The sequence below is a fragment of the Hyla sarda genome, chromosome 5 (genome assembly GCF_029499605.1).
Source record: "Hyla sarda isolate aHylSar1 chromosome 5, aHylSar1.hap1, whole genome shotgun sequence".
In the NCBI taxonomy this organism is placed as follows: Eukaryota; Metazoa; Chordata; class Amphibia; order Anura; family Hylidae; genus Hyla; species Hyla sarda.
Window position 1 is genome coordinate 365,212,163 of NC_079193.1, and position 22,438 is coordinate 365,234,600.

Below are 22,438 nucleotides of genomic sequence, written 5' to 3' on the forward strand. Positions count from 1 at the left end.
GATGCACCTGCACCGGTGGAGCGTGTGGACCCTGCTCCGGTTCCTCAGAGTGGACCTTCATCTACTCCGACTGTTGTTCCTGCGCAGACGGGTGAGTTCAACTTTGCTGGGGTTTGGGGTGATGCGGGTTCTGATCTTTTGCCTACTCTTAAAGCGGTTTTGGCCAGGTTGGAAGGTTCACAGGCTAGTCCGGCTCCCGTGGTTAGGAAGGTTTCCCCGGTACGGGCTGGGGTACATAAGGAGTCATTCTTTTGTGGTGTCAGTCCCCTAGGATCACATGTTGAGTTGGCTGTAAAAGAGAAGATTTGGGGGAACCAGTATGTTGATGTCTGGTCGTTGGTGTCGGTGGATCAGCACACCATAGATAAGGAGCGTAGGCCTCAGCCTGAAAAGTCTTTTCCAGCTAGGCCAAAAGTAGCTAAGACTATGGGAAATTGGGTTCAGGCTTTTACTGTTTTGGGTTGTACAATGGGTGAAAAGCATCCTGAACGGTGTTCGGAGCTTTTTATTTATATGGACTCGGTAAATAATGCTTACAAGTCTCATGGGGGTTCGGCCTGGTGGCGTTATGACGAAGAATTTCGTCGTCGCCTGGCTTTGACGCCTGAGGTTGGTTGGGGTGTTAAGGCAACTGATGTTTGGTTGCGCTTGATGATGGCCCAGAAGGGAACCCCCTTTCAGTCTGGGGCCGCTGGCCCAGCGGGGACATCAGGGTCAGTGGCCGTGCGGCGTCCCGGCGCATGCTGGCTATTTAATGAAGGACACTGCAAGTTCCTTAACCTGTGCAAATACAAGCACGAATGCTCCGCTTGCGGAGGTGGCCACGCTGCAACACGTTGTCCACAGGCCCCGAAGCACCCGGGGCGTCCCGCAGCTGCTGGTGAGGGGAAGGACGCCGGTGAACGTGTCCGCGATGTCCCCGTGGTTAGAGCAGTACCCCAATAGGGAGTGCGCCCGAGTTTTGAGGGATGGTTTTGCTGAGGGGTTTTTTATCCCCTTTGTTTTGGATTCTGATGTTGGGGAGTACCCTGACAATCTAAAATCGGCCAGGGAGCGCCCGGATGTGTTGAGGGAAAAAATTGGAAAGGAGGTGGCCCTGGGGCGCTTTATGGGCCCGTACCGCCATCCTCCGCTGGCTATGTTTAGAGTTTCCCCATTGGGTGGGGTGCCTAAGAAGGAGGCTGGAAAATTCCGACTTATCCATCATTTGTCCTCCCCGAAGGGTACATCTGTAAATGACGGGATTCCGAAGGAGGATTCCTCGGTTTCATACGTGTCTTTTGACCGGGCAGTGGCATTAGTGTGGGGAGCGGGGCCTGCGGCCTTAATGGCGAAGTCCGATATTGAATCGGCTTTTCGCTTGCTCCCTGTACATCCGGAGTGTTTTCATTTGTTGGGTTGTCGTATGGATGGTGATTTCTATTATGATGTTTGTTTGCCCATGGGTTGTTCTATCTCATGTCACTATTTCGAAATGTTTAGTACGTTTTTGGAATGGGTAGTACGTTTTGAGACGGGCTGTTCATCAGTGATTCACTATTTGGATGACTTTTTGTTTGTTGCCCCTGTGGATTCCCCCAGATGTGGTTTCCTGTTAAGTACTTTTCGTTTTTTGATGCAGCGTTTTGGTGTTCCGCTGTCTGCGGATAAGACGGAAGGTCCGGCCACGGTAATATCTTTTTTGGGTATTGAGATTGATTTGGTGGCTATGGTTTTTCGCTTGCCTTCTGCCAAGTTGGAGATTATGTTGCAATGGGTTGAATGTTTTTGTGAGGCGAAGAAAGTTACTCTTCGGCAGATGCAGGTGCTCTTGGGGCACTTGGTTTTTGCCTGTCGGGTAATGCTGATGGGCAGAGTTTTTTCTAGACGTTTGTCCTTGGCGACCAGGGGAGTTGCCCTCCCTGGTCACCGGATCCGTATCTCTCGGTGCCTGAGGTCTGATTTGTTGGTGTGGCGGGAGTTCCTGCGGTGTTACAATGGCCATACCTGTTGGCAGGCGGAGGAGGTCTGCAGCGGTGAACTGCAGCTTTTCACGGATGCTGCAGGGTCGGTTGGTTTTGGAGCCTTTTTTGCTGGTGAGTGGTGCGCGGAGGCGTGGCCACCGGATTGGGAAGAGAAGGGTTGGTGCCGGAACTTGGCGTTATTGGAACTTTTTCCTATCATTGTGGCTGTTGAGCTGTGGGGTGATCGTTTTAGTAACCAAAGGGTTTGCTTTTGGACGGACAACGCGAGTGTGGTGCATTGCATTAATGGCTTGTCTTCCTCTTCTCTTCCTGTTTTGTCGCTTTTACGTCACTTGGTTCTTCGTTGTTTGGAATTCAATATTTGGTTCCGGGCTCGGCATGTCCCGGGTGTTGATAATGTTATTGCTGATTCTTTGTCTCGCTTTCAGTTCCAGGACTTCAGGAGGTTGTGCCCGACGGCAGAGCTGGAGGGTCGACCGTGCCCGCCTTTGGTCTGGGGCCTAGTGACAGGAGATTGATGCCACTGCTGGAATCGTCGATGGCGGCCTTTACGTGGTCAGGACATGGTAAGGCGTGGAAGGAGTGGTGTCTTTTGGTGTCTGGGCGAAATGTGTCTGGGTGTTCTGATTCGAGATTGGAGGTAACTGTGGACTACTTATTGTCATTGCGCGCTTCAAATTTTTCTGCTTTAGTGGCGCGGCGCAGGCTGGCGGGGGTTAGTTTTTATTTTCGCTTGCTGGGATGGGAAGATGTTACAAAACGTTTTTTGATTCAGCAATCACTGAAGGGATGGCAGCGTACTCATGTCCGCAGGGAACAGCGGCGCCCGGTTTCTTATCCTTTGCTTGTCTCGCTAGTACAGGCCTCGGTCAGTTGCTGTTGTTCTCCTTTTGAATCTGCCTTATACTCCGCTGCTTTTTGTGTTGCGTTTTTTGGTGCTCTGCGGGTTGGGGAGCTGGTTCCTTCCTCTAAGCAGGGTTCTGGTGGGTTGCTTTTTGAGGATGTGGTTTGCTCCAACGGTGTTTTGCAGCTGCGTATTCGACGGTCAAAAACCGATCAGACGGGAATGGGAGCTTGGATTCGCCTTCAGTCGGTTGATGGCCCGGCTTGCCCGGTGCGGGCTGTCTCCGCCTATTTGTTGCTCCGTGTTTCTGGCAGACAATTTTTCTCTCATCCTGATGGTTCGGCTTTATCCCGTTTTCAATTCCAGTCGCTGTTCAAGCGGTGTCTGCAATACGCGGGGGCCCCCCCTTCCGAATTCGGAACGCATTCCTTTCGGATTGGGGCGGCTACGGAAGCGTCCAGGGCAGGATTGTCCGTGTCTGATATTCAGCGTATTGGGCGTTGGCGCTCGGATTGCTATGCTGGTTATGTGCGCCCTGAATTGTTGCTTTAACCTGTTTTTTCCTTTTAGATCCTCCGGTTGCTACGGTTGTGTTCTTGGGCCACTCCTATGTTCATCGGGCGGCACAGCGAGCGGCTTGCCGTCCTGGAGGGAGATCGTTGGGTTTCCATCAGGTCGATGCCCAATGGAGGGGAATTCCAGGTATGAGATGGCCTCAAGTGCTTTCGGAGACGGTGGACCTGTCCGGTAGGCTGAGATCGGGAGTTGTTTTGGTTGTCCACGCGGGTGGCAACGACCTATGTTTCACTAGGGTCCCCGAGTTGATAACCATTATGAAAGCAGATGTGGAGCGGCTCGGGTTTTTTTTCTCCGAGATGGTTCTGGTGTGGTCGGAGATTGTTCCGCGGGTCAAATGGCAGGGTGCCAGGGATGCACAGGCAATTGAGCGGTCCCGCCGTTTAGTTAACTCCAGGATGGCGAGGTTTGTTCGGTCTAAGGGCGGAGTGGTGGTTAGGCACAGGGAGCTTGAAGGGGATAATAGGAGGTTTATGATCAGCGATGGTGTCCACCTCAACGATATTGGGCTGGACATCTTCCTTTCTGGTCTTCAAGATGGCGTTGAACAGGCCCTTTTTGTATTGAGTGGGGGTCGGAGCTCCGTGTAGGAGTACACGGTCTCCTTCTGTGGCGTAAAGAAAGATTATTTTGGGGAGTGTTAAGGTGCCGAAGGCAGCACATGCACGCTGTGGAGACAGTGGGGCATACTGCTTCGGCTGAAGCAGTACTTCGGCAATAAAAGTTGTGTATTTCATGGTTACTGCTATGCAGTGTTATATTTATTTAACAGAGTTACATATATTTAAATAAATGAGCTGTGACCACCACCCAGCCCACTTAAAAGGTTCATGAGTGTCAGTGTTTTATTTCAGAGTGGGAGAATTTAGATTTAAGATCTGTTTAGAAGGTTTGTCCATACAGTCAGCCTAGCCAAGTCTGTCAAGTCTATAAAGTCAGCGTGGGTTGCATCATTGAGTCCACGTCCACTACAAGTCCCAGAGAGCCAACAAGTCTCCTAAAGTCCACTGAGCATCTCCTTGGGCCTGAACTGAACTGTTAAGACTTTAACATCTGTCTGCCTCAGTAAAGTGCCATTGTTCTGTAACCTTGCATTGGAATGATTATTTGCCCCGCACCTGGCCCAGGAACCAGTGACCATACCTCTAGTGGTGTAGAGGATAACCACGAACACTAAGGGTTACTACCATCTGCCCTAAGGCTTAACAACATCTACCCTTCCGACACCCTCACCACAACGTTTGAAAATTTGCACGTCCGTGTGACAGAAATTGCGCCAAAAATTGTATGGGACTATGTCTGCGAAACTCCTATGTTGAGAGGCGCTTGTGAAATAGAGGGGGCGGTAAGGAAACGTTTATTGTCTGCCGTTGTGAAAAGTATTGAAGTTGTGCCTGCCATGTGTAAAATCCGTATAGAAGCTATGCTGCATTGCAAAGTGTTTGCCATACCTGAAGGGGTTAATCTGTTCCAGTGAATCCCACGCGCGCAAGCGGTCGCAGCTCTGCCCACGTCAGTCCCCCGTGGTGACACCTCTTCAGTCCAGCGAGGACAGGGGAAGACTTTCCTGACCGGACCCAAACAGGAAGTTCCCTTGGCTCAGCCATCTTAGAAGCCCCCCAGCTGCTGCGCTCATGCCTGGCTGTTGTATACAAAGTCAGCGCTGCACCGCATCAGTACAGAGTCTCCGGAACCCAGGTCTGCTGTTATCATCTAGGTATTGTCCGTAAGTCTGGTTATTAACCCCTTAAGGACACATGACGTTCTCATACGTCTCCATTTCCGAGTCCTTAAGGACACATGACGTATGAGAACGTCATGTGTTTTACCGGCCCCCCGCAACCATCTGGAGCGGAGCCGGTGCCCGATGCCTGCTGAAATCGTTCAGCAGGCATCGGGGCATATCGCCCAGGGGGGTCATTATGACCCCCCATGTCGGCGATGGCCGCAGATCGCTGGACAATTCAGTCCAGCGATCTGCGGCGGATTCCGGGTCAATCGGGTCTCCAGTGACCCGATGACCCGGAATTACTGGCTGATCGGGGCCGTCAGAGACGGCCCCGAACAGCCAGAGCCTGCAGGGGTGAGGTGGCACTGGTGCCACCTCACGATCGCCCTGATTCGTCGGCCGGATTACTGGCCGACCAATCAGGGCGCCTGCTGCGGGTGTCACTCCCGCAACCCGCTCCGCCCCTCTTCCGGAGGACGTGAGCGGGTGCGGGACGTGCACCCCGGGTGCTGGGGACCCCGATCCCCGGCGTCAATGTTGGGATTGGGGCCCCAGGAGCAGCGGCGGCGACGACGAGGGACTGACCTGTGCGGCGAGGATCGTTAGAGGTGAGTGACAGCCTCCTGCTGTTGCTTAGCAACAGCTCCCAGCATGCAAAAAGGGCATGCTGGGAGCTGTAGTTATGCAACAGCAGGAGGCAGACCACCACAACTCCCAGCATTCCCTTATGGGCATGCTGGGACTTGTAGTTTTGCAACAGCTGGAGGCACATTCTTTTTATGGAAAGGTGTACCTTCAGCTGTTGTATAACTACAACTCCCAGCTTGCACAATCAGCTAAAGTGCATGCTTGGAGTTGTAGTGGTGCATCTGGTGGTTGCATAACTACAACTCCCAGCATGCCCGTTGGCTGTCAGTGACTGCTGAGAATTGTAGTTTTGCAACAGCTGAAGGCACACTGAGTTAAGTAGCAAACCAGTGTGTCTCCAGCTGTTGCATAACTACAATCCCCAGCATCCCCAGCCAAAATAGTATGCCTCCAGCTGTTGCATAACTACAACACCCAGCATGCCCTTCCGCTGTCCGTACATGCTGGGGGTTGTAGCTTTTGCAACAGCTGAAGGCACACTGGTTGCAAAACACTGAGTTTGTTACCAAACTCGGTGTTTCACAACCAGTGTGCCTCCAGCTGTTGCAAAACTACAACTCCCAGCATGCACTGATAGACCGTACATGCTGGGAGTTGTAGTTTTGCAACAGCTGGATGTCCCCCCCCCCCCCCCAATGTGAATATACAGGGTACACTCACATGGGCGGAGGATTACAGTAAGTATCCGGCTGCAAGTTTGAGGTGCGGCAAAATTACTGCCGCAGCTCAAACTGCCAGCGAGAAACTACCTGTGCGACTGTACCCTAAAAACACTACACTACACTAACACACAATAAAATAAAAAGTAAAAAACACTACATATACACATAACCCTACACAACCCCCCTCCCCTCCCCAATAAAAATGAAAAACGTCTGGTACGCCACTGTTTCCAAAACGGAGCCTCCAGCTGTTGCAAAACAACTACTCCCAGTATTGCCAGATAGCCGTTGACTGTCTAGGCATGCTGGGAAATTTACAACAGCTGGAGGCACCCTGTTTGGGAATCACTGGCGTAGAATACCCCTATGTCCACCCCTATGCAATCCCTAATTTAGGCCTCAAATGCGCATGGCGCTCTCACTTTGGAGCCCTGTCGTATTTCAAGGCAACAGTTTAGGGTCACACATGGGGTATCGCCGTACTCGGGAGAAATTGCCTAACAAATTTTGGGGGGTATTTTCTGCTATTACCCTTTTAAAAAATTTAAAATTTTTGGGAAAACAAGCATTTTAGGTAAAAAAAAATATATATTTTTTTACATATGCAAAAGTCGTGAAACACCTGTGGGGTATTAAGGTTCAAATTACCCCTTGTTACGTTCCCCGAGGGGTCTAGTTTCCAAAATGGTATGCCATGTGTTTTTTTTTTGCTGTTCTGGCACCATAGGGGCTTCCTAAATGCGGCATGCCCCCAGAGCAAAATTCGCTTTCAAAAAGCCAAATGTGACTCCTTCTCTTCTGAGACCTGTAGTGTGCCAGCAGAGCACTTTTCACCCCCATATGGGGTGTTTTCTGAATCGGGAGAAATTGGGCTTCAAATTTTGGGGGGTATTTTCTGCTATTACCCTTTTTAAAATTGTGAAAATGTTGGGAAACCAAGCATTTTAGGTAAAAAAAAATATATATATTTTTTTACATATGCAAAAGTCGTGAAACACCTGTAGGGTATTAACCCCTTAAGGACCGGAGGTTTTTCCGTTTTTGCATTTTCGTTTTTTGCTCCTTGCCTTTAAAAAATCATAACTCTTTCAAATTTACACCTAAAAATCCATATGATGGCTTATTTTTTGCGCCACCAATTCTACTTTGTAATGACGTCAGTCATTTTGCCCAAAAATCTATGGTGAAGCTGGAAAAAAAATCATTGTGCGACAAAATTGAAAAAAAAACGCTGTTTTGTAACTTTTGGGGGCTTCCGTTTCTACATAGTACATTTTTCGGTAAAAATGACACCTGATATGTATTCTGTAGGTCCATACGATTAAAATGATACCCTACTTATATAGGTTTGATTTTGTCGGACTTCTGGAAAAAATCATAACTACATGCAGGAAAATTAATACGTTTAAAATTGTCATCTTCTGACCCCTATAACTTTTTTATTTTTCCGTGTATGGGGCGGTATGAGGGCTCATTTTTTGCGCCGTGATCTGAAGTTTTTAACGGTACCATTTTTGCATTGATAGGACTTATTGATCACTTTTTATTCATTTTTAAATGATATAAAAAGTGACCAAAAATGCACTATTTTGGACTTTGGAATTTTTTTGCGCGCACGCCATTGACCGAGCGGTTTAATTAATGATATATTTTTATAATTCGGACATTTCCGCACGCGGTGATACCACATATGTTTATTTTAATTTTTATTTACACTGTGTTTTTTTTTTTATTGGAAAAGGGGGGTGATTCAAACTTTTAATAGGGGAGGAGTTAAATGATCTTTATTCACTTTTTTTTTCACTTTTTTTGTGCAGTGTTATAGGTCCCATAGGGACCTATAACACTGCACACACTGATCTTCTATGTTGATCACTGGTTTCTCATAAGAAACCAGTGATCAACGATTCTGCCGGATGACTGCTCATGCCTGGATCTCAGGCACTGAGCAGTCATTCGGCGATCGGACAGCGAGGAGGCAGGAAGGGGCCCTCCCGCTGTCCTGTCAGCTGTTCGGGATGCCCCCAGAGCAAAATTCGCTTTCAAAAAGCCAAATGTGACTCCTTCTCTTCTGAGACCTGTAGTGTGCCAGCAGAGCACTTTTCACCCCCATATGGGGTGTTTTCTGAATCGGGAGAAATTGGGCTTCAAATTTTGGGGGGTATTTTCTGCTATTACCCTTTTTAAAATTGTAAAAATGTTGGGAAACCAAGCATTTTAGGTAAAAAAAAATATATATATATTTTTTTACATATGCAAAAGTCGTGAAACACCTGTAGGGTATTAAGGTTCAAATTACCCCTTGTTACGTTCCCCGAAGGGTCTAGTTTCCAAAATGGTATGCCATGTGTTTTTTTTTTTGCTGTTCTGGCACCATAGGGGCTTCCTAAATGCGGCATGCCCCCAGAGCAAAATTTGCTTTCAAAAAGCCAAATGTTACTCCTTCTCTTCTGAGACCTGTAGTGCGCCAGCAGAGCACTTTTTACCCCCATATGGGGTGTTTTCTGAATCGGGAGAAATTGGGCTTCAAATTTTGGGGGATATTTTCCGCTATTACCCTTTTTAAAAATGTAAAATTTTTGGGAAACCAAGCATTTTAGGTAAAAAATATATATATTTTTTTTACATATGCAAAAGTCGTGAATCACCTGTAGGGTATTAAGGTTCACTTTACCCCTTGTTACGTTCCCTGAGGGGTCTAGTTTCCAAAATGGTATGCCATGTGTTTTTTTTTGCTGTCCTGGCACCATAGGGGCTTCCTAAATGCGGCATGCCCCCCAAAAACCATTTGTCGCTCCTTCCCTTCTGAGCCCTCTACTGCGCCCACTGAACAATTAACATAGACATATGAGGTATGTGCTTACTCGAGAGAAATTGGGTTTCAAATACAAGTAAAAATTTTCTCCTTTTTACCCCTTGCAAAAATTCAAAAATTGGGTCTACAAGAACATGCGAGTGTAAAAAATGAAGATTTTGAATTTTCTCCTTCACTTTGCTGCTATTCCTGTGAAACACCTAAAGGGTTAATACACTTACTGAATGTCATTTTGAATACTTTGGGTGGTGTAGTTTTTATAATGGGGTCTTTTATGGGGTATTTCTAATATGAAGACCCTTCAAATCCACTTCAAAACTGGACTGGTCCCTGAAAAATAGTGAGTTTGAAAATTTTGTGAAAAATTGGAAAATTGCTGCTGAACTTTGAAGCCCTCTGGTGTCTTCCAAAAGTAAAAACTCATTAATTTTATGATGCAAACATAAAGTAGACATATTGTATATGTGAACCCAAAAAATATATATTTTGAATATCCATTTTCCTTACAAGCAGAGAGCTTCAAAGTTAGAAAAATGCAAAATTTTCATTTTTTTCATCAAATTTTGGGATTTTTCACCAAGAAAGGATGCAAGTTACCATAAAATTTAACCACTAAGTTAAAGTAGAATATCTCAAGAAAAAACGATCTCGGAATCAGAATGATAACTAAAAGCATTCCAGAGTTATTAATGTTTAAAGTGACAGTGGTCAGAATTGCAAAAAACGCTCCGGTCCTTAAGGTATAAAATGGCCTGGTCCTTAAGGGGTTAAGTCTCCCGTTACCGGGTACCAGGAGGAGTGTCTGTTGTTGTTACCCCCATCATCCAAACCGAAGCCTCTGCAGCACCTCACCAGCTCTCTTAAAGGGGAACGCACCTAATCTTCCTTAAAACGACAGTGCACTCAAAAATCTACAAGATGTCGGAACCAAGTACCACAGATCAACCGAGCCCCATCGCCCCTCCATCTCCAGCAGGGAGCCCGCTACCTGGTCCAACTGCTAGTGTACTGACTTTTCCAAGCATCAACAACCCTGGTGTTCCAGCGTCCGCACCGGTATTAATGGGAAATCCTGTCCTTCCTACCTACAATGGAGACCCCTTCACCCTGAGGGAGTTTAGAGGAGAGGGTCCAGAGCTTGTTTGTCTTTTACTCTTTATCTCCTAGCCAACAGGTGCAACTGCTAATGGGACAACTCCAGGGACTGGCACTAGAATAAGTCCACACCTGGCCAGCATCTGAGAAGCGACTGTGAAGCAGATTTTTGAAGGACTGTACCAGGTATTTGAGTCCCTTTCTCCATGAGAGGTACATCTCCAACTTTATGAAAGGGAACAAAAGCCAGGTGAGACCCTGAGAGCGTGTGCTGTAGCCCAACAGAAGTGTTAATGGACAGATTTATTGATGGGGCTCATAATAAGTGGGACAAGGCACCCTGGAACAGTGTTGGGCTTCCAGATTAGCTAATTATAGCTTCACCATCAAGTACAGAAGCGGCAAGTCAAATGTCAATGTCAACGTACTGTTTCGAATGACCCCCGGCGAAGAGCCACCCATGGAAGATGAGTGGGAAGACGTGAAGATGGCCCCATTTTGCCAACGGTTTGTTAACCAGAATGTTGTTACCGCCCTTGTGGACGGTGCACCCAGGTCAGAGAAGATTAAAGAAGACTTGTACACCTGGAAGACTCAACAGGACGAAAGTCGAGTCATGGAGGATCTGTTGGACTAACTTCTGGCGAAAAAGGTACCAACCCCTCTACATTGTGACTACGAGCTGAAGCGTCTGTGGGGACATTGTGACTATGAGCTGAAGCATCTGTGGCGACAGATGAAGCGACTATTTGTGCACAAACGACTGTTGTACCGAAATTCTTTGGATCCGGTCTCTTGTGATCGACTTCATCAGATTCTAGTTCCCCGAAGAGACGCGGCGATGATCCTCAACGCATATCATGACCAGCCGGGACACTTGGGAGTCCACAAGACCATAGCCACTGTCTGGCGAAGGTTCCACTGGTTTGGAATGCGGAGTGACATCGAGAAATGGTGCAGTGAATGTTCTGTCTGTAACGTTGTGTACAGGACCATACCTGTTGTGTACAATAAGTTTATACTGTCTGTAACATCACCAAGAATGTGCGCAAGGACGCTAGAGCACCCCTCCTCTCCATCCAGATTGACAGACCCAATCAGCTGGTTGTACTAGACCATGTGAAGTTGTCTCCTACCCGGTCCGGGTATGCCTATGCTCTCACCATGGTGGACCACTTCTCCAAGTGGGTTATTGTTGTCCCCATAAAAGATCTCACAGCCAAGATAGCGACCCAAATGTTCTACTCTAAGTGGGTACAAACCCTTGAATGAGTCTGTCTTAACTGACCGTGGACCAGCCTTTGAGGCCCAACTCTTTCAAGAACTCTGTCAGTTCCATGACTGTAAGAAGCTCAGAACCATCGCCTATCACCCTCAAGGCAACGGGCTCTGTGAGCAGATCAATCAAGTATTCAAGTATTCATCCACATGCTGCGAGCACCCTTTGTGCCACGACAAGAAGAATGGCCTCGGCTACTACCTGAGCTACTGGAGATCTATAACAACACTGTGCATAATTCTACAGGGTATAGCCCCTTCTATTTGATGATGGGATGGCACGGGGAACTGCCTAAGGATCGAGCATTTGGGCTACAACAACAAGCATCCCACGAGTGGGTTTCTGATCACCAAAGGCAGATTCAAGAAGCCAAAGAGATTCAAGAAGCCAAAGAGATGGGTGAGGCCCGGCAAAGGCAACAGGATGACTACAACCGCCATGCCACAGCCAAGCCACTGCGGTTGGGCGACAAAGACTGACTAAGGAAATTCCCTAGAACGGACAAATTCCATCTGGAAGACGGAGCCTTACACAGTGACGGCTATTCTTTACCCTTAGTCCGATGTCTACGAAGTCCAGAAGTCTGGGTATAAGCCACAAGTCGTCGACAGAAACTGTGTCAAAATCTGTCTAAGGGTACGTTCACATGTACGCAGATTTGATGCACAGGATTTGATAGGCAGGATTTTCTGCTGCAGATTTCAATGTAAACTAAATGACTCAGCACAGCTTCTAATCGGCAGTTACAAATCCTGTGCATCAAATCTGCCCAGGATCCTGTATATGTGATTGTACCCTAAAGGAAGATCTCCCAGTGGCTCCACCACCACTGCCTCCATGTGCTAGGCAAGTCCGTGAATATGTTCCTGGCGAAGGGATACATTCCTCTATGGATTTTTTTATGTTCTCGCCTACTCAACCTGTCCCACATACATCTGTCAACCTCCGGTTCCTGGCTTATCTCCATTGGCTCCAGTTTATGTGCCTGCTCCAAGAGCTCTGGAGGTTATCCCTGCAACTACTGCCTATGCACCGGCTCCCACAGTACCATTCAGCTGTCTTTGGATTAAGTTCAAGTGTAAAATCAAGTTCCAGTGGAAAAAGTGCCTGCTGAGCTTCCAGATTTCCCTCCAGATCCTGGTCCGCAAGAGGTGGTGCTGCGCAGGTCCCAGCAGTCTACTCAAGGCCAACTACCCGCTAGATATACAGAGTAAACCACCTATGCATATAACAGTCTATAGTCAAAATGTATTATTACTTCAGACTTGTAGCCTTAGAAAAAAACATGTATATATTGCATTTATTGTACAGAAAAGTAGTCATGTATAGTATTGAGTTAGGACTGTAACCCTGTAGTCAGTATACATAGATATACTCAGTCCACATTAGTCCATAAAGTGTATTCTGTCTAATGCTTATTCTTTGATTGTTCACTGTGCGCAGGGTTCTCTTGTGGCCAGAGAGCCCCTGGTGAGCGTAAATAGCACAAAAAGGTGGAAAAGCTATTGTCTATATGCTGCTGTTATATACTGTAAAATATGTAAATTGTAATATGTCAGTGTTTGTTGATATATTGTTACGGGTAGAAGTAGCCTGATCCACACCACAGCAGTTAAAAGGGAAAATGACATTACACAGACTGTTATCACTTCATCTGTTTGAATTCTGGTTAAATACCCCACTTTTGCACCCGAGTATGTATGGACGATTATCACATGCTACATGAACTCTTTCCCAGTTACCAACCCTGTGCAGGACATTTACAAAATGCCCCAGGAACTGTTTATTTTCATCTTGGGCCAGTGTTCTTCGTCCAGTGGGCCAGTGTTCTTCCTCCGCCCTCAAGGACTATACACTGAGGATGGCTTCCTGTAAGAGGGGGAGTTTGTGGTGGCCCTTCTGTACACCTGGCCCCCACACTCCTCAAAACTCTCATTGCCCATACAGAGTTAATGTATTGCATTATGTGTTAATGTATCTTTTAATCCTGTTGTAACCAAGGAAGGTGTAAGTGACCAGGTGACTTGTTGGTGACCTATGGGACCCCTCCAAATTACTCCCATATATACTAGGGAAGAGCTAGCCTAGTCAGTGTGTTTCGAGCTGAGGTACAGTCCAGTGAAGACACGAGAGTGTCTGGTGTTCCTGAGGGAGACCAAGGCCTAGTCACGCAACCCCTACAGGTGAAAGTCAAAACCTGGTATGCACAAATACAGGGGAGAAATATAGTCAGCCTAGCCAAGTCTGTCAAGTCTCTAAAGTCAGCGTGGGTTGTATCATTGAGTACAAGTCCATTTCCAGTCCCAGAGAGCCAACAAGTCTCCTAAAGTCCACTGAGCATCTCCTTGGGCCTGAACTGAGCTGTAAAGACTTTAACATCTGTCTGCCTCAGTAAAGTGCTGTTGTTCCGTAACCTTGCATCAGACTGATTATTTGCCCCGCGCCTGGCCCAGGAACCAGCGGCCATACCTCGGGTGGTGCAGAGGATAACCACGCCCTGGCGTCATGAACACTAAGGGTTATTACCATCTGCCCTTAGGTTTAACAACATCTGCCCTTCCGACACCCTCACCACAACTGGTCAACTTTACCTCTGCACAGGTTATGATAAATCTCCCCATTTGAAAGCATAATACAAAATGCATGTTACAAACAATATGACTCTTCCTGCTATTCTGTCTTCTTATGTCTATTCAGTTGTTTGAGGCAGTGGATATCCTTGAGGATGGAGGGATTTTTCATTTTAGCATTTACATTTTTTTCTCCTCAGCTTCCAATAGGTCCACCTACAGGACCAATTGTGCTTTGTAATGACATCACTCATTTTACCACAAAATCTATGGTGGAGCCAAAAAAAATAAAAAATATTTGTGGGGTAAAATGAAAAATAAATTGAATTTAGCAACTTTTGGGGGCTTCTGTTTCTGCACAGTGCACTTTACAGATACAATGACATGTTAGCTTTATTCTGTAGGTCCATACAATTACAACATTACCCAATTTATATAGGTTTTGTTTTATGTCACTGTCAGGCCCAAGGCCTGATTATTGAATCCTATATGTATATTATAATTATAACTGTGTGTGATGTATTATCCAAGACATGGGTGAGAGGTCATTCAGACGGTGTATCCTTCTTGTGTATTGCATTTTATTGGGGGTCTGGCTGTTTGTTTGCATCTCCTTTGAAGTCAAAGCCTCTTTTTAAGCAGCAGGATGTAAGGGGCACTCTGCCCCATCATATAATCAACCACATAAGAAGGCCAGGAACAGAGATGCCCCCCTGGTGGGATCAGAGGGGAGGGGGGAATGGAGTCTCCCTCCAAAAAGGCAGATATATAATATTTAAAACAATGCTAGACTCAAAGTTGGTTGTTCAAGGCTGTGCAAAAGTTCACAAGAGCTGGACTCTCACTGACAACGAGGGCTATATCATCATGCTGTAAGAACTTCATTTTTTATTTTCTGAACTTGTCTTGCTAAACTCTTTTATATATTTTTGTAACTGTATGTAATTTGTTTCTGTATTTTTATGCATAGCACTGTGATACCTTTTATCAGATTAAATGTTTAATTAATCAGCTCTGGTCTTTGATCTCTAAATATATGAGCTCACCTTTCTGAAGGCAGCTCTGGTAGAAACACGTTTATCTAAGGGTTCATTTGGTGACTTGCCGGGACTAGTAGTGGATACCCAGAGGTCTGGTGGCTTTAACCCTTGCACCATCACACTCTCTCTAGCGTCTTGGCTGGACCGATAGGGTGTGATCGTGACTAACTTTTTGTTAGAAAATGACTAAGCTTAAAATTCTCCTCTTCTGACCCCATAACTTTTATTTTTCCATGTATAGGGCTGTATAAGGGCCCCTTTTTTTCTGTGATCTGTACCATTTTTGTTTAGATGGGACTTTTTGATAACTTTTTATTGTTTTTTTGGAGTCATTAACACTACATTTTAATATTTCGGACATTGTGTGTTTATTTTTGTTTACATTATTCAAGCTTTGGATAGGGGATAAGATGCCTGATCGCGGGGGTCCTGCCGCTGGGGACCCCCGTGATCTTGCACGCAGCACCCCGTTACAATCAGTCCCTGGAGAGCTTTTTCGCTCCTGGTCTGATGACTGGCGATCAGGGGGCTGGAGCATTGTGACATCACGGCCCCGCACCCGTGTGACATCACACTCCGCCCCCTCAATGCAAGCCTATGAGAGGGGGCATGACAGCTGTCACTTCCTGAAATTGGTCTCATGACAGGCTGGGAGGAGACCAAACAAACTGTTTGATTTTCGGCAGGAACCAGAACAGAGCCACAGAGTGGCCGTTTTTTCAATCACATTAAAAACATATAAAGGTTTAGAATTTTAACAGCAAGAAAATAGCAAAGTGTCATATAATTACATAAGGAAAAATATATTAAAAGTTGATCGCGGAGGTCCTGCTGCTGGGGACCCCAGTGATCTTGCACACAGCACCCCGTTACAATCAGTCCCCGAAGCTTTTTGCTCCGGGTCTGATGACTGGCGATCACGGGGCCGGAGCATTGCGACGTCACGTCCATGTATGTCACGTCACGCCCATGTGATGTCACGCTCCGCCCCCTCAATGCAAGCCCATGGGAGGGGCGAGACACCAGCGGGACCCCCGCGATCAGGCATCTTATCCCCTATCCTTTGGAGTACCCCTTTTAATGCTGTTCCTTAGCATAGTGTTATCTGCCCTCTGCTTATACAGGCTTCCGAGGCTGTGGCAGGTGAGAGCCCTCCGCCAACATGTCAGCTGATTGGGACCCCATGAGCTGACATGAAACTAGCGTTGTCCTCATGTCCCAGCAGCCTGTGGTTCTCTTTTTTCTGACTGCTCTCTGTAACTGTTTCGACACCTTAGATAAATAGTAAGGAGGGAGGAGAGGGATGCAGCTGCAGTTTCACTTTTTCTCTGTTCATATACATACACATCACAGAGGGAGCCTGTTCTATAGGCCCTACACATGGCCAACCACCGCTAATGTATAGCCAAATACAACTTCCTGCGCGGGGTATTATAGTCGGATCCATCAGCTAATGCAGATCATCTTCTCTACCAACAGATGTCAAATAAAGTAATAATGAAAACTAGTACTTACGCATCAGTGGGAGAGTCACTGGAGGAATTGGATGTTTCTTCCCATTGGTTATTTGTGCTGGCTTTCTTGCAGTGACAATGTTTTGTTGATCAATGAAATCATGATCGGCCCGCATTAGTGTCATGTCCAAAGAGATTCTACCGTGTGAAGGAGAAGTAATCTGAGCCCAAGTGGACTTCAGTGTATGTCTAGCATTCATATTGCCAGGAGGCACATCCATTGATGATGCTCTTGGTGAAGGACGGGTTTGTGTCTGAGATGCCTGTAGTCCAGGAGGCACAGTCATCTTTGTGGTGACTGAGATGTTATCATGTTGTTGAACGCTTCCTGTCAATAGAGTCATCATCGTGTTTGGTCTTTGGACCAAATCTAGGGTAGCCATCATTGTCCGCAGTGGTGACATTTCCAAAGAGATTTTCCCATGTGAAAGAGAAGTTATCTGAGCCCATGTGGACATCGGTGTATATCTAGCGTCCATATTTCCAGGAGGCACATCCATAGATGATGCTCTTGGTAAAGGATGGGTTTGTATCTGAGATACCTGTAGTCCAGGAGGCACAGTCATCTTTGTGGTTACTGAGATGTTATCATGTTGTAGAGCAGTTCCTGTCCATAAAGGCATCATCGTGTATGGTCTTTGTACCAAATCTAAGGCAGCCATCGTCATCCGTGGTGGTGACATTTCCAAAGAGATTCTACCATTTGAAGGAGAAGTTATCTGAGCCCAAGTGGACACCACTGTAGCGTCCATTTTCATAGAAGGTACATCCCCAGATGATGCTCTTCTTGAAGGACCGGTTTGTGTCTGAGATACCGGTAGTCCACTAGGCACAGTCATCCTTGTCGTGACTGAGATGTTATCATGTTGTACACTGTCTCCTGTCCATAAAGGCATTATTGTGTATGGTCTTTGCAACATTTCTAAGGCAGCAATTGTCGTCCACCCTGGCACCTTCAGTGAAGACCCATTTTGAGCTTTTTGACTCAAAAATGAGATGCTGTGATCCTTTAAAGTATTGGGTGGAAGCAAAGATTGTTTTTCCACCGGTTGGTGTTTTTGTGCTATGGTGTCTACTAAGGAAAGGGATTTGGTAGGGGAAATTTTATTTTCTTTTGAAGCAACTCCATGGATGAATGGTGGGAGCTTGGTGGGGGCAATATTCCCAATTTTTAAAGGAATTTCTTTAGTAGTAAAACTTAAGTTACTTTGTTTTCCTACCAAAGTTTCAGATAGCTCCAAAGGTTTTTTTCTGGTTCGCACAGGGTCAGAAGGTCCTTGACTTGTAACTGCTTGGATATCAAGAAACCCTTCATCTACAGAGGAACTTGTAGAGGCTGGAAGATCAAAAGTGCATTTGTTAGTTGCACGGAGCACTAAAATTTAGAGATGGTACTTACTATTACAATCCACCATCCTGAAACAAGATAGTCTTGTCTTTTTGCATCAACTCCTACCTATTTTTGCTGTCATGGTATAGAAATCCCTATTACCTGGATTAGAGGGAGACCTTAAAGAGTACCTGTCACCAAACTAAACTTTTAATATATTGTTCCTCATGTAATTATGAGACATTTTGCTATTTACTTGCTGTTAAAATTCTAAACCTTTATATGTTTTTAATGTGAAAAAACGGCCACTAGGTGGCTCTGTTCTGTTCCCTGCCGAAAGTCAAACAGTTCGTTTGGTCTCCTCTCAACCTGTCATGAGACCAATCTCAGGAAGTGTGTGCGGGGCATGGCAAGGCACAGCTCTCACAGGCTTCATTGACATTGCGCCTGCTGGAGAACGCCCCCTTTCTCCTGCCAAGACCTCACACAATGTGAGCAAGGGGAAAGGTACGATACACAGCTTTTTAAAGCTCAGAATTTTTTTTGAAGGGTGGGAGAGTGTTAGGAGTAGTTAGGGAATAGAATCTGAGCTAGTTTAGAAAATATGTGTCATGTCTGTAATGGTCTGTGTTCACACACAGCCTATTGGTTTTGCTGTGTTGTTAACAGTTTTATCTTCCCTGGTTAGGGAAGAGTTAAAACTCCTCGGTTGTTTCAGCCCAGGCCTCTGTCAGCCAATAGCCTTTTGTGTGTGTCTATTTAATGTCAGCCCAGGCTAGTCTCTGATTGAGATGGACTTCCTGATGTCATGCTGCTAACTTGCTACTGCCATGCGGCTAATTGTGGCTGGGTGAAACACTCTTTGTTTGAGCTTTTATCTACTATATCTGTTATAGCATGCACTTTGTATTTTCTGGTTTTAGCAATGTTTTGGCATGCTCTTAGTAGATTTTAAGCTGTGTTTGTTTAGTCGGTTTTAGGATTTATTATGCTTTCTGATGTGTCTGTTCACATTGTTTCCTGTTGTATCCATTTTCTGTGTTCAGTGTGAAATGCGTTCTATAATTATATCCTGTGTATCTAGATATCCCTGTTACCTGTCCATGGGGAATCCGGGGGATTGAGAATTAGAAGAAGATATCTCCGTGCTCCAAGGTGGACTCTGGGAGATTGCGTTCTAGTATCAAGACATTCCTGTTTCTACTGGAGGTTATCTGGAGGATTGCGATAATTCCTGTTTAGCTTATGCTATATTCCTGTCTATTCCTAAAGTCTGTTGACTTCTCTGTTCATGACCGCTGATCTATAGAGTCCTCTGTTCACAGCCACTGAGCCCGATGTTCATGTCGACTGATCTATGGTGTCCTCTGTTCACGGCCACTGATTTGTGTCCTCTGTACTACTCTCTGATCTGTGTCCTCTGAATTTATATACTATAGAGTTGTATGTTCCTGTTAGTTTTCTGGTTGGTGACCGACTATTTATTAGAGTGTGTTTTTATTAAAGGGAACCAATCATCAGATTTTACCCTATATAACGCTTGGCAAAGCGTTATATAGGGTAAAATCTTTATTTTCACCATTCTCGGGGGATGCTCCTGCCCCCAGGGATGGTGAAGATATGAAGTTATAAACTAGTCACCGCCGCCGCCGTAAGTAGTCACCTGGGAGGGGAGCTCTTCTCCCCTACTCCCATTCTTCGGCCGGCAGCGACGCCCCCTCTGCTTGATTGATGTGCCGCGTCATTGTTCCGCTCACTGAACAGACGGAGCAGAGTGATGACGCGGCCCATCAATCAAGCGGAGGGGGCATCGCTGCCGGCCGAAGAACGGGAGTTGGTGAGAAGTGCTCCCCGCCCAGGTGACTACTTACGGCGGCAGCGGTGACTAGTTTATAACTTCATATTGTTACGCCGAGCGCTCCGGGTCCCCGCTCCTCCCCGGAGCGCTCGCTACACTCTCGCTACTGCAGCGCTCCGGTCAGACCCACTGACCCGGTGCGCTGCGATACCGCCTCCAGCCGGGATGCGATTCGCGATGCGGGTGGCGCCCGCTCGCGATGCGCATCCCGGCTCCCGTACCTGACTCGCTCTCCGTCGGTCCTGTCCCGGCGCGCGCGGCCCCGCTCCCTAGGGCGCGCGCGCGCCGGGTCTCTGCGATTTAAAGGGCCACTGCGCCGCTGATTGGCGCAAGTGGTTCTAATCAGTGTGTTCACCTGTGCACTCCCTATGTATACCTCACTTCCCCTGCACTCCCTCGCCGGATCTTGTTGCCATTGTGCCAGTGAAAGCGTTCCTTGTGTGTTCCTAGCCTGTGTTCCAGACCTCCTGCCGTTGCCCCTGACTACGATCCTTGCTGCCTGCCCCGACCTTCTGCTACGTCCGACCTTGCTTTTGTCTACTCCCTTGTACCGCGCCTATCTTCAGCAGTCAGAGAGGTTGAGCCGTTGCTAGTGGATACGACCTGGTCACTACCGCCGCAGCAAGACCATCCCGCTTTGCGGCGGGCTCTGGTGAAAACCAGTAGTGACTTAGAACCGGTCCACTAGCACGGTCCACGCCAATCCCTCTCTGGCACAGAGGATCCACCTCCTGCCAGCCGGCATCGTGACAGTAGATACGGCCATGGATCCCGCTGAAGTCCCTCTGCCAGTTGTCGCCGACCTCACCACGGTGGTCGCCCAGCAGTCACAACAGATAGCGCAACAAGGCCACCAGCTGTCTCAACTGACCGTGATGCTACAGCAGCTACTACCACAGCTTCAGCAATCATCTCCTCCGCCAGCTCCTGCACCTCCTCCGCAGCGAGTGGCCGCTTCAGGCCTACGACTATCCTTGCCGGATAAATTTGATGGGGACTCTAAATTTTGCCGTGGCTTTCTTTCTCAATGTTCCCTGCACTTGGAGATGATGTCGGACCAGTTTCCTACTGAAAGGTCTAAGGTGGCTTTCGTAGTCAGCCTTCTGTCTGGAAAAGCTCTGTCATGGGCCACACCGCTCTGGGACCGCAATGACCCCGTCACTGCCTCTGTACACTCCTTCTTCTCGGAAATTCGAAGTGTCTTTGAGGAACCTGCCCGAGCCTCTTCTGCTGAGACTGCCCTGTTGAACCTGGTCCAGGGTAATTCTTCCGTTGGCGAGTACGCCGTACAATTCCGTACTCTTGCTTCTGAACTATCCTGGAATAATGAGGCCCTCTGCGCGACCTTTAAAAAAGGCCTATCCAGCAACATTAAAGATGTTCTGGCCGCACGAGAAATCCCTGCTAACCTACATGAACTCATTCATCTAGCCACTCGCATTGACATGCGTTTTTCCGAAAGGCGTCAGGAGCTCCGCCAGGATATGGACTTTGTTCGCACGAGGCGTTTTTTCTCCCCGGCTCCTCTCTCCTCTGGTCCCCTGCAATCCGTTCCTGTGCCTCCCGCCGTGGAGGCTATGCAGGTCGACCGGTCTCGCCTGACACCTCAAGAGAGGACACGACGCCGCATGGAGAATCTCTGCCTGTACTGTGCCGGTACCGAACACTTCCTGAAGGATTGTCCTATCCGTCCTCCCCGCCTGGAAAGACGTACGCTGACTCCGCACAAAGGTGAGACAGTCCTTGATGTCAACTCTGCTTCTCCACGTCTTACTGTGCCTGTGTGGATATCTGCCTCTACCTTCTCCTTCTCTACTATGGCCTTCTTGGATTCCGGATCTGCAGGAAATTTTATTTTGGCCTCTCTCATCAACAGGTTCAACATCCCGGTGACCAGTCTCGCCAGACCCCTCTACATCAATTGTGTTAACAATGAAAGATTGGACTGTACCATACGTTTCCGCACGGAGCCCCTCCTAATGTGCATCGGACCTCATCACGAGAAAATTGAGTTTTTGGTCCTCCCCAATTGCACTTCCGAAATTCTCCTCGGACTACCCTGGCTTCAACACCATTCCCCAACCCTGGATTGGTCCACTGGGGAGATCAAGAGTTGGGGTTCCTCTTGTTTCAAGGACTGCCTTAAACCGGTTCCCAGTTCTCCTTGCCGTGACCCTGTGGTTCCCCCTGTAACCGGTCTCCCTAAGGTCTATATGGACTTTGCGGATGTTTTTTGCAAAAAACAAGCTGAGACTCTACCTCCTCACAGGCCTTATGACTGTCCTATTGACCTCCTCCCGGGCACTACTCCACCCCGGGGCAGAATTTATCCTCTCTCTGCCCCAGAGACTCTTGCTATGTCTGAGTACATCCAGGAAAATTTAAAAAAGGGCTTTATCCGCAAATCCTCCTCTCCTGCCGGAGCCGAATTTTTCTTTGTGTCCAAAAAAGATGGCTCCCTACGTCCTTGCATTGACTACCGCGGTCTTAATAAAATCACGGTAAAGAACCGCT

General features: G+C 47.3%; 1 protein-coding gene across 8 annotated transcripts in view; it reads right to left on the reverse strand.

The window, feature by feature from the left end:
• The window catches only part of LOC130274443 (otoconin-90-like), a 191,126-nt gene that overhangs the window by 142,982 nt on the left and 25,706 nt on the right, over positions 1-22,438 (reverse strand). For 6 of the 8 annotated variants that reach the window (XM_056522778.1, XM_056522777.1, XM_056522779.1 and 3 more), the window contains one exon: positions 16,738-18,072. The exons of the other annotated variants lie outside the window; for them this stretch is intronic. In XM_056522778.1, coding sequence (XP_056378753.1) covers positions 16,738-18,072 — 1,335 coding nt within the window. The remainder of the gene's footprint in view (positions 1-16,737; positions 18,073-22,438) is intronic. 8 annotated transcript variants of the gene reach the window in all.